This window comes from Neolamprologus brichardi, chromosome 7 (genome assembly GCF_056152115.1).
Source record: "Neolamprologus brichardi isolate AB-2024 chromosome 7, ASM5615211v1, whole genome shotgun sequence".
NCBI classification, from domain to species: domain Eukaryota; kingdom Metazoa; phylum Chordata; class Actinopteri; order Cichliformes; family Cichlidae; genus Neolamprologus; species Neolamprologus brichardi.
The window spans coordinates 11109345-11120644 of NC_142110.1; the positions used below are offsets into that span (position 1 = coordinate 11109345).

Below are 11300 nucleotides of genomic sequence, written 5' to 3' on the forward strand. Positions count from 1 at the left end.
AGTAGAACAGTTGGAGGATCGTGCAGATGAAGCTTTGGCATCTGTTGATATGCTCAGCTTAGCTGAGTTGCCAGGAGCTTTCAGGATGTACAAGTAACACACATAGATCGTGTTTTTGCTACTTTGCTTGAGTGTTTGAACTTGGCTACACTGCCACTGGTCGGGGATATAAGGTGCCGGTGTGTTATCCAAAAATTAAAAAGGATGTGCATAAACAACTTTGTTAAATAGCACACGTAACGGCAAAGAAAATGGTTTAACAAAACAGATGGGTTAATTTGTAGATCCATCACGACACTGCTTATTTAACTAAAGGGTTGAAAAGGGAAGATCCCATCTCAGGTGGCATAGGCCAACAGGCAGGATATACTTTGGACAAGTTCAGCACAGGGAGAACAAAAAGCGACAAACGATTCACACTCACATCCATACGTACTGGCACTTTAGGGTCTACTATTAAGATGGTATTCATATCTTTGTATTATGTCTGTATTATAAATGGAAAACATCTAGTTTGATTCATGTTAAGCCAAAGCACCATGGTAAAGCTTATTTCCCTTCAGGGCCTGTATGAGTGCATCTTTTAGAAATTGTCCTGAGCAGTCCTGGTCTGCCGTTTCTCTTCTGAATGAGTTGCACAAAGTTTGTCAACAAGAACATGATGCACTTACAGTCCTGCATGAGAGGTAAATTATTTCAAGTAGTTTCATACATTTGACTTAAGAGAGTTTTTTGGGGGGAAATACCACCATGAAACCCTGAGAGGGAAAGGGTTGATTCATCAATCTTTTATCTTCCAGGCTCCATGGGGAGAGCCTGAAACTGTTGTGTCTGTACGTCAGGTTGGCAACTATTAGAGCTCAGAGAGAGAAACTTTCCTATACAGCTCTCCTGGCTGCTCGCCAGTCCTGGGAGACATGGTGAGCCAAAAAACACCATGTATGCAACAGTTTGTATTCACAATCATCAAGTTTTCCTATCCTTTGTGTACTGTCTGTCCATTCAGGCCACATGTTAACGGTCCACGTAGAGCAGAGCAGGCCTCCTTGTGGCTACATGGAAAAGCTCAAGAGAAAGAGTATGACTTTGAGACAATAGAGCAGGTATTACAAATCAGACTGTGGACAGCAAACTCCTGTTATAATATTGCTCTCAGATTATATACATGATCTTTTTTTAGTGGGTTAACATTACTTTTATAAGTAATAGAGCTACGTTTTTGGTCCACTTATAGCAGTCAGTGCTGCAGCTGCTGGTGCTGACTCAAGAGCAGGAGAGGAAGCAACTTATCACATTAATACATGGAATCTCCATAAAGGATGTGCAGGCACCAGCATTCACAGTGCCTCCAAAATATGGTAATAAATAGTTTTATTTTTGCCAGCAGAATTTAGTTAGAATTTACTTCTTTTTGATTTCCATCATTTCTCCACTTCATTATCTTCTTTCCTGTTTCCTCGACAGACAATCATCATCAAGTTCCTTTGAGGAATGGCTGTATTAAAAGGCTGCATCAAATTCATGCTTGGTTGCAGGCACACAGTGGTACTCAGAGCCCTCTACAGCAAACTAACCCTGAACCACTACCGATGGCCCAGCTCAAAGTGCAGGCCTACAGAGAATGGTCCCAACTTCTCCTAGAAGACTGTGCCCTGCTTCTTCTAACCCATCTAACAGAACTTCAGGAGGTCCAAGCTTGTGCTTTACTGCAAGCGATGATGGATGGGGTGAGTCAAGGCAATCACAACATACAAGTCAAAGCAAGAAAACCTACAAAAGGCTGTAATGTTAATAGTGTTGCATCTTGTCTCTTTGTTTAGAATGCACAGCTTCTCCAGGCTTTGCGGGATAAATATAAATCTGAATTTCAAGCTCAGTGCTTTAGCAACCTGCTCCACCTCCTGATCTCAGATGCCCCCCTTAGTTCAGGCTCTATGTTAAATCCTTATCCAAACTTTACTGAAACCAGCAGCAGCAAGCAAATCATAGTTCAGTCCTCTTACACTGGACAGGCAGAAGTCCAAAACATGAGTGGGGGATCAGCTGAAGCTGAGATGGTTGATTCAAGCAAAAGCAGCAACAGTGTAGTGAATGAAGTCCAAAATGCGGATGGGACTTACAAACACGATTTCTGTTCAGGTATTAAAAACATTTAATAACTAATTATCCTAATAAAATAACATATTCCTAAAACTGTGGGAATAATATGCTTTGAACTCCAACAGGTTGTGGAGCAGTCATGGAGGACCTGCCCTACTTGGAGATCCTGTGTGTGTCAGATGCTCGTGAGGGTCTTGCTGCAGATGGAGGAGCCAAAGAGGAAGCAGAGGGCAGTGAATTAAAGAGCTCCCAGAGCTGTGAGAACCAGGGCTCTTTAATCACCCTCGCCTGGAGCAAACCACCAGAGGATGACATAGACAGCGCAGCAGAGCCTGCGGATGGGTGTACAGGACAGATTCAGGATGGTGCAAGAAGTCTGAAGACGCAAGCATGGCCTACACAATGTGATGTGTCAGATCAAGCGAGAGATGGAGAAGAGCTGAAACCTACTGGGTTGAAGTCTGGTACTCCAGATCACTGTGACACACAGTCTGCAAACCAGCAGTACAGCACAGTAGAAGAGGTACTTCATAAGAGTGTAGCAGAACGTAATTCACTGTGACTATCACTGAACTCATGTGTTCACTTTCTGAATTTTTATTAGCTGGCCTTCAGTAACAGACAAACAGCCGATCAATCAAATGAAGGAGAAGCTGTATTTGAATGTGGCTTACAAACACATGCTTTGGTGGCAGAGAGCAAGGAAGCCGCACAGCCACACCCTATGGCTGATTCCTCTGAAGCTAATCCACATGCAGACGACTTCTGCTATGGAACATGCAAGGATGTCAGGGATGTGACTGAGGTGGAAACAGAGTCCAAGCAGTGGGACATGACAGACCCTGAACTTGATCGCTATAAGGAGCAGAAATACTGTCCAGAAGAAACAGTAAGAGTAGTCTTGATATATTCTGGTTAGATCGGTTCTCATTTAAAACATACAACCAGCTATTTTCCCACCATGTTCCAGGTAGACTGTAGTCTGTCAGAGTGTAAGGCAAAGAAGGAAGCTTCTCTGATGGAGAGAGAACGAGTGAGCGAACCGGTGTCTGCAATGGAGAGAGAGAGGACAATGCGCAACCTAGTGGACATGCAAAGAAAAGTTGAACAAAGGCAACAGAGAGACAGAGAGAGGCAACTGCTCAGGGTGAGACAAAGGTGTAGAGAGGGACACTGCATGTTCATGACTCAGAAATGAAAGCAGAATTGATGTTACATTGTTAGCATGTCTTTCAGGTTCAGGAGCGCCTGTCAATCATCCAGAACAGAAAGGCAGAAGAAGACCTGCTTGGCCTGAAACACACAGACAGGATAAAGCACCTTACTCAAGATCTACCACTGGTAACTACATATTGAGGAACTGTATACTTAAAAAAAACCAAAAAAACAACGAATTAGCATGCTATCTTATCATATTGTCTACTTTTTAGGAAGATAAGAACAAGCAGAAGACTGTTGTGAAAGAGCGTCTGGAGCAACTCAGAAGAGAGCGCTCTTATGTCATGCAGTCTAAAAGAGATAGGTAAATGACACCCTCTTGAATCTGCCAGTCAACACCAAATTAATATTGACCGCATTTATTTCAACACTATTTTTTAATCCTTTAGAAATACCACAGGGTTTAAAGAACTCCTGGGTCCAGTTGCCCTCCAGAACAGAGACACGGAGGATGCAGAAGACTGAATCACAACACAGTCACAAAAATACCAACAAATGTACGCTTTTCTTATTTTGAATATATTGAGGCACCAATTGTCTAATGTGTTTAGGTTTAATGGTGCAGATTTTCTATCAGCAGTATTTCATTTTGTTCGGGGTTGTAACAAAACTTATACAGAATGCTCAGAAACCAGTACAGGTTGTACATATGAAAACAGAACAGCTCAATGAACTTGCAGTCATTTATTGTACAGTTTAATTATAATCTCGACAACCATAAGCATCAACAATAATGTAATTTACCAATGACCCTTGTGTACAGACTATCCCGTGGGCTAAATTAAATACACAATGAGTCACAGAGGTGCGTGATAACAGTCTACAGTGGCTCCGTTAACTTCTCTTCATCTGAACATAACATTTATTACCATTATGTAAGAAAAAAAGTTGTGGCTAAAGAAAGACACTGCTGTTGACTCTGAATGCACCTGTGGAGTAGGACTGTATTTATTTACAGGTATATGGGGGGTGGGACTCTTATAACATGTTGAGGGACAAAGGTTTGGCTAACAAGAATAGGGAGATATGTATAACATAGAGGGTTTGGTGCAGGCTCAGTGGTTTTCCTGCAAGCCAGGAGAACTTCTCAGTCCTGGTGAGAATAAAACTGTCCATGTGGGGAAGATTCTCAGCAAATAAACATTTTTTTCTCCTTCCCTAACTTTATATAATATCCACTCACACTGCAGTCCAATATAAAGCAGGAATACCTACGACCCTAATAAGCCGGAACATTCCACAGCAGCTCCCACACACTGAGCCACTGCATTACACACATACAAGTAGTATACAAGTTTGACCTCCACTCAAATGAACACAAAACTTCAAGTTCAGAGGTCTCAAACACACTAACCCCCCGCTTCAGACATGCAATTGTTTCCATTAATCAACTGAACTTGTCGGCTTCATGTCTGAATGTTGATCGTCTCTCTTCAATAATGGCAAGACTGTGAATGTGCATGTGTCTTGAATCAGTAACGACTATAATTTGAAGAGTTGTATATGATGCGGTTTTCCTGATCCAGAAGAGAAATGTTTGTCCCTGGCTGGATGTGTTAGGGGAAGGGTACAGCTCTCCAAGGAGCACCATGCAGTACAAATACAGAACCTGCCCCTTTTTACACTATTGGAGAGAACTAAACATTCAAAAATTTACTTGTCTTCAATTAAAGAACATTAACAAAAGTGCTATACATCTGCACAGCATAATTTTCTCACTTTAAAGATTAATGAATGTTATCTCTGAATGTCTGAAAAGGGGCTTATCATTCACACCTACATAGACAAAAACAGCTTACATATGAGAAAAAAACTAAACAAAAAACAAATGTGCCTGGCAGGCAGGTAACTTTAGTCAGGCCTTTAACATGTGTGTGTGGCAGCTAGGAACTGAACAGAACCAGCAAATCCCATTTTCAAAATATGACACGTATAATCAGGTTAGCGCTGATGGGAGCAGGGCACTTTAATAGTGGTGACACACTGAAATTGAAACACCTGTGGTGCCAGATGTTTATGTAATGTCTGGACCCTAGTTTTACATGGGCAAGCTCTTTAGCAAACGGCAGCATGCGCTTGTGTGTAAAAGATTTTAAACTATATCTTTTACAAGACAGTCAACAAAAATTGAATTTTATACATTACCTTTCATTATAGGAAAGACGAGTCTAAACATTTAGGATGAAAACAAAAGGAATCTAAATCATGTTAATTCAATAAACCTCTGAAAATGGGGCCACCTTCCAGCTGCTGGCTTTGAAGAGCACTACTGTTCATAAACATAAAATGATCATAACACATCCAGGATCACTCTGTCTTATGGGCACCATGGAGCTGAACAAAGAGGGGCAATTTTGTGTGAGACTAAAATATATATATATATATATATATATAAAATCTCTTTTTCATGTGAGTCTTGAGAGGAGGAAAATGTATGAGTCGCAAATCTTGAATGGTGTTAGCAATGGGACTTTTGTGTTTTTATGCTTCTATGTGTGTGCAAGTCTGTAGTCTTTCTATTGGTGTGCGCACTGCACTCCTGGGCCATGATGACCCCCTTCCTCATCAGAACTATCATTGTAGGCCTCTCTCCTGGCTCCGCTTCCTGAACCTTGACTTCTGTCAAAATCTGTTAGGTCAACTTCCTCGGCATCTGCTGCAATAACGGGAGTCTCCGCACGGGCAGGCAGCAAGCACTCGAGTTCCTGAAAGAAGACAAACATCCATCACGACATCGTATTCACTCTAACATTTTGCGAGTTGTGATTTTTGTTTTCTCTATTGCAACTCACATTCAGCTTTTCAGGGTTAATCCAGTTGTTTTCAGGGAACTGGACCTCAAACTTAATGTAAAGATCTCCCTTCTCAAATGGATTTCTGTACTGAGGCATCCCCTCTCCTTTCACCACTCGAATGCAGCCTGCCACAAACACACAAAGGAGAAACGGCACACAGATTCAACAACAATTGTACATTACAGTGCGAGGTCTATGAGCTCTCCAACAGAGTCTAAATATAAGATGGATCTAGCCACAGTGATATCATCCACTGACATCATCTCTCGCACTGAGCATTATCACAGTTGCTATGTTAGTGAGGGATTGATCCAACAGTGAAACCAGGGGACACAGTATACTGTAGGGACTTGTCAACCACAAGGTAGGCTTGCCCTAAACCAAACTACGCTTTATGGTGCTTTCAAATCTGATAGGTAGGGGTGCAACGATACACAAAATTCACGGTTCAGTTCGGTTCGATACTTTGGTGTCACGGTTCGATATTTTTTCGATACAAAAAAAAAATGTTCATGTTTTTTCAATTTGTCATTTATTAAAATTATAAATATATATTTTAACTCAAACGTACAGTTTTTAAATTTAATGTTGCTGAAACAACAAAGGGATAAAATAATAAATCTATCTGATCGAGAAATCACTCATCTTTGGAAAAGAGAGTTTATTACAGAGAAATGGCTCTTTCCAAAATAAAAGCTATACTATACGCTTCTTCTGAGCTATATTCTCAGCAGCATATTAAACATATCAGGTCCCTATAAGGAGAATCATGTGCTAACGGCTGTCTAAATGTCTCGGGTAAAGTTTGTAGCAGGCGTGCTTGTTGTTTTTGTCTGCTTCCACTTGTCTTTGCACTAGGATGATGTCGGAGTAAATGTGACGTCATATTAATTTTGTTCCCACTAGTGCTGTCAGCGTTAATCTGAAATGACGTTAATGCCACAACACGGCAAATCTCTGTTAACGAGCTACCGTGGATTGCCCCGTGCGTGGGGCTGGACGGCGACAACACGTTAACGAGCTAACTGCACTAACGCAGTAGTTCCAACCCATGTAATTGAGCATTGCTGGCACATCCAACATACTGTTTTGCTTTTGTCCATGACACACTTACCTTCAGGGTCATACGTCACATGAAGACCAAAATAGTTCCAAAGGCCAGATCTGAATGAGGGTGGGGGAGGTTCAATTTGCCATGTTGCAACGAGCTTAGCTTCTGTCTTGCTAGCTTGCGCTGCGCTCAGTGGATCTGCACTCGACAGTGCAGCCTAGGCGGAGTAGTCGAATGCAGATCCCCTGAGCTGTCAACACAGACAGCATCGTCAGAAGAAAAGTTGATAAAATAAATTAAAAAAAATTGTATTATTCAATACATATGCGTACCGAACCGAAAGCACTGTATCGAACGGTTCAATATCAATACGAGTATCGTTGCACCCCTACTGATAGGGTCTAATATTTTCACATTTAAAATTTTTTAAAAATAATGAATGGATAAAAGAAAGATTTGAAACTAGAGAGACCAAAAGAAAACCTAAAACAAAACAACTTTATCACAAATTTCATAGCTCAACTTCACTAATTGGTTGATTACCTAATATAAACAGGCTTCTTTTTGGGAACAAGTGACGTCGCCCCCTGCTGCTCATTAGACAAAATTAGTTATACTATACATCAGCATTTCGACTTTTCTGACATGGAAGCTACATCCATCTTTTATATACAGCCTGTGGTTTCCATATTTATTCTGAACCTGGAATTTATAATCTGTGTAATATAAACTATGGTGCAAGTTGTCAAAATTGTCATGCAAACAATATTTTAAGACTTAGATTATACATGTGTCTGTGCTTATCATACATGCTAATGCCAGAGTTTTAACTCAAATGCAGTTTTATAGTTACATGTTTATTTAGAAAACTAGTGTTAGATTTTACATTGTTAAGTTTGAAATGTCCCAAGTATTCTCAACAACTTGAAACAATGACAGCTTTTTCACAAGACAGTTAATTATATACCACAACCTTGAGAAATTACCAGAAAATTCTACAACACCAAGGTGACTTGTTAAAACAATCTAATTTTGTTTTCAATTTGGTTCACATTAGATGTTTATATTCTCTCTTTTATGCTGTCCTAAAAATAAATGCTGGCACCAACACTTGCAGTAAAACATAAGTGTTCATCCAATAAATTTCCTTCTGTCCAACCAAAAAAGAAAGAATGTCACAACAGAAAAATAAAGTAAAGGGAAAATGTTTACCTGGCTCAATGACCTTTCCAGGTGGGTATTTAACAAGCAACTGACGTCCGTCGAGGTGTGTGACTGTGAACTGGAAGCCGCACAGAGCCTCAACCAGGCCGATACGATGAACCATGTGAAGATCGCTGCCATCACGGCGGAAATCCTATTTGAGATATAAAACCCATATTTGTTGCTTAGGTTGATTACATCAAATTGCTTGGATAAATGTAGACTTTATTCATTATCCAAGTTATTCTATTATTAAAAACAGTTTTGTAATCAATAGGAGCTGTCTGTTTTGGGGTACCTCATGTTCTTTCTCTTGCAGCACCAGAACTATATCCCCTGGTTCCATGCCTGGTGCTTGGTCAGCTTCTCCAGTGAATGTGATCTTCTGTCCATGTCTCATGCCTTTGTCCACGTGAACTTCAAGAACCTTAGTCTCCTTACAGACTTTATGACCCTCACACTTTCTGCAGCGGTCCTTTTCATTTATCACTTCACCTGGACAACAACCACACACACAGAATAGAGGACCTCAGAGAGCTGTTTTGCTGCGGTTTGTACATTAACTTTGTTTTTAATGTCAGTTTGCAGGTGTGTGGGGATACATTACCCTCCCCATTGCAATCTGTGCAGACTGACTGCATCTGCTGAACCATTCCTGGGGCCAGCTGTCTAATCATGATTCTCATGCCCCGTCCTCTGCATGCTACACACTTCTGCACAGCTCCTGCCTTACCACCCTGACTAAAAGCCAACAGTAAAGTATCAGCATTATTGTCCATTTAGAACAACTGCAAATCATTCAGACAGCCTTAAAACTACAAATCAATATAATTTTAACAAAAAAGAAACTCACCCATTACAGGCACTACACAGCACATTCTTACTGAGCTGCAGTTTTGTGGTTTTACCATTGTACAAGTCTTCAAGTGAAACCCTGTAACAACACGATTTGTAAGTACACATACTGCATTACATATGCACCATCCACTGAAGCATCCATCAAACAACAACACTTACTTCAGCGGGTGTACCATATCATCTCCTCTCCTCCTGCCTCCATTGCGTCCTCTTCCTTGTCCCCCCATGAACCCAAACAGTCCTCCACCAAAAATGTGAGAGAAGATATCCTCCATGCCAGGTCCTCCTCCTCCTCCCTCCCGTAAGCCTTGCTCTCCATAGCGGTCATAAAGCTCCTTTTTTTCTGGGTTTGTCAATACCTCATATGCAAAACTTATCTCTTTAAACTAGAAAACGAACAAAGCACAATCAGACAGGTTGAACTGGTGCATGAAGAAAAGAAATTCAGTGCACCTCAACAACAGTTCCCTTTTACAAAGCACAAAGAACTTAAAAGAGGCTTTAAGATTTGTGTCATAGAGAAATAAATATAATTTTAAAAAGCATTCTTCTCTAGTGGAAAGCCTGTGTCACATTTTGTACTCTGATCTGTGCCTAGGAGTAATCCTCAAAGCACTGGGCTATGTGATCATTATAAATGGAGGCGACATCATTTCTGCATGCCCAATTGTTGATCAACTGAGCATCCTTTGGTGCTGTTGCTAACACTACTGTTTTGGTGCATCATACCTTGTCTCCAGCTTCAGGGTTCTTGTCAGGGTGATACTCTTTGGCCAATTTGCGGTAGGCCTGTAATAAACCAAAAAAAAAAAAAAAAAAAAAATCAGCGTGAAGAAAGCTGGGTCACAGACCTAAGCTCATGTGCCTGTAGCAAGACGTTTCAATTAGCTTGCTGTCTAAAACATCAGGACATAGTCAAGATCATGGTTGCATGTAACATGTCAGAAACTCAACAACACTGCTTCCAAATATTAACAGCTTTTGACTTGCCAGCGTTATTTTGAATCCCGATAGACGGAAATACAAGGTCTTTATTTCGAGACAAGAATAAGATGAATACACAAGCTGTATAAGTTGTGTTATGTCGGGTTTTGCAGAGGACGCAGCAGTTGTCAAATATGAGCCATTAGCATCTGCTTGATGTTTGAATGGATTTTAAAGGGAATAACGCCTGGACGTTGGCTAATGTAGCTGCACGAATGGTGGCATAAACGTTAGCTTGTTGTTGTTATCATTACACTTGTGACCATCACACATGTTGTTTATAGCGTTGCTTAACATCAATACTGATAAGCATGATCAAGTATTACACTGGGGTTGGCAGTATATTAAGCTAAGTGTCTATTTAGCGAGTGTTGTTTCGAGTTGGTGGGGACTATTTGCTGGAATTTAGCATTAGTAGCCGGCAAGCTATCACACTCGTGTTTACCAGTGATATCTCTGTTTTTAAAGAGACTAACTTAATCCTTATCACGTATTTGGAACAATTATAATTAATCATTCAATGCCAATGTGTCGCTTAAATTATGTTTAAAAGTCCGGTGATGTATCCCGCTGTTATCCAGCTCATTATACTGGCTAAGCTAGCTAAACATCCATTAGCTTGTTTCTAGGCCACATTTGCTCTGGTGACCTCTCTTCCTCTTTTTTCAATTTTGTTTGAACTCCAAGACATTCATTTCACTGTAACATTTACGTACCTTTTTAAGTTCATTTTCAGACGCAGACGGCGAAACTCCGAGGATGTCGTACAATTTAGTATCAGCAACGCCCGACATGACGCTAACCGGCAACTACAGAGAGACCTTCTCCGGAGGAGGTTCAGCTGTGCGACGATACGCGGATCTACCGGCTGGGACTGTCCGGACTTTTGCCAGAAACAGCACAGACAAACACCCCCTGACAAAAAGATGCTGAAACATGGCACATACTTATTATTCCAAAACAAATACATTTTCGTTTAATTTGTATGATATACGTGTAATTAATGACCGATTTTGTGTGCGTTTACCAAAAAGTGACCACTCGAAACTTTATTGTATTTAGTGCTAGAAAATACATTAGGGACTGTGTTA

General features: G+C 40.7%; 2 protein-coding genes across 2 annotated transcripts; one reads left to right on the forward strand and one right to left on the reverse strand.

Annotated features, from left to right (window-relative positions):
• Nucleotides 1-444: 444 nt before the first annotated feature.
• LOC102792366 (uncharacterized) lies at nucleotides 445-3843 on the forward strand. The gene is made up of 12 exons (XM_087843090.1): nucleotides 445-686; nucleotides 801-920; nucleotides 1007-1103; nucleotides 1235-1358; nucleotides 1465-1727; nucleotides 1821-2139; nucleotides 2226-2623; nucleotides 2705-2989; nucleotides 3071-3247; nucleotides 3337-3441; nucleotides 3531-3622; nucleotides 3708-3843. The coding sequence occupies exons 1-12, from the start codon at nucleotides 571-573 to the stop codon at nucleotides 3781-3783; spliced, it is 2172 nt and encodes a 723-aa protein (XP_087699216.1). The 5' UTR covers nucleotides 445-570; the 3' UTR covers nucleotides 3784-3843.
• Nucleotides 3844-3987: 144 nt separating this feature from the next.
• dnaja2b (DnaJ heat shock protein family (Hsp40) member A2b) lies at nucleotides 3988-11071 on the reverse strand. The gene is made up of 9 exons (XM_087843091.1): nucleotides 10926-11071; nucleotides 9955-10014; nucleotides 9385-9611; nucleotides 9221-9301; nucleotides 8975-9108; nucleotides 8666-8862; nucleotides 8377-8521; nucleotides 6111-6238; nucleotides 3988-6023 (listed from the first exon to the last, which is right to left on the reverse strand). Exons 1-9 carry the CDS (start codon nucleotides 11001-11003, stop codon nucleotides 5835-5837), a joined length of 1239 nt encoding a protein of 412 aa, XP_087699217.1. The 5' UTR covers nucleotides 11004-11071; the 3' UTR covers nucleotides 3988-5834.
• Nucleotides 11072-11300: the final 229 nt, after the last annotated feature.

What these genes read in the sequence shown, in the direction of transcription:
- dnaja2b (XM_087843091.1), bottom strand. Translation starts at nt 11,003, where the DNA reads ATGTCGGGCGTTGCTGATACTAAATTGTACGACATCCTCGGAGTTTCG. An exon ending in ACCCTGAAGCTGGAGACAAG is followed by an intron (nt 9,612 to 9,954) that starts GTATGATGCACC and finishes TTCGTTTTCTAG; the next exon opens with TTTAAAGAGATAAGTTTTGC. An exon ending in CTGTGTAGTGCCTGTAATGG is followed by an intron (nt 9,109 to 9,220) that starts GTGAGTTTCTTT and finishes GTTGGCTTTTAG; the next exon opens with TCAGGGTGGTAAGGCAGGAG.
- LOC102792366 (XM_087843090.1), top strand. Translation starts at nt 571, where the DNA reads ATGAGTGCATCTTTTAGAAATTGTCCTGAGCAGTCCTGGTCTGCCGTT. An exon ending in GAGAGAGGCAACTGCTCAGG is followed by an intron (nt 3,248 to 3,336) that starts GTGAGACAAAGG and finishes CATGTCTTTCAG; the next exon opens with GTTCAGGAGCGCCTGTCAAT. An exon ending in ATGCAGTCTAAAAGAGATAG is followed by an intron (nt 3,623 to 3,707) that starts GTAAATGACACC and finishes TTAATCCTTTAG; the next exon opens with AAATACCACAGGGTTTAAAG.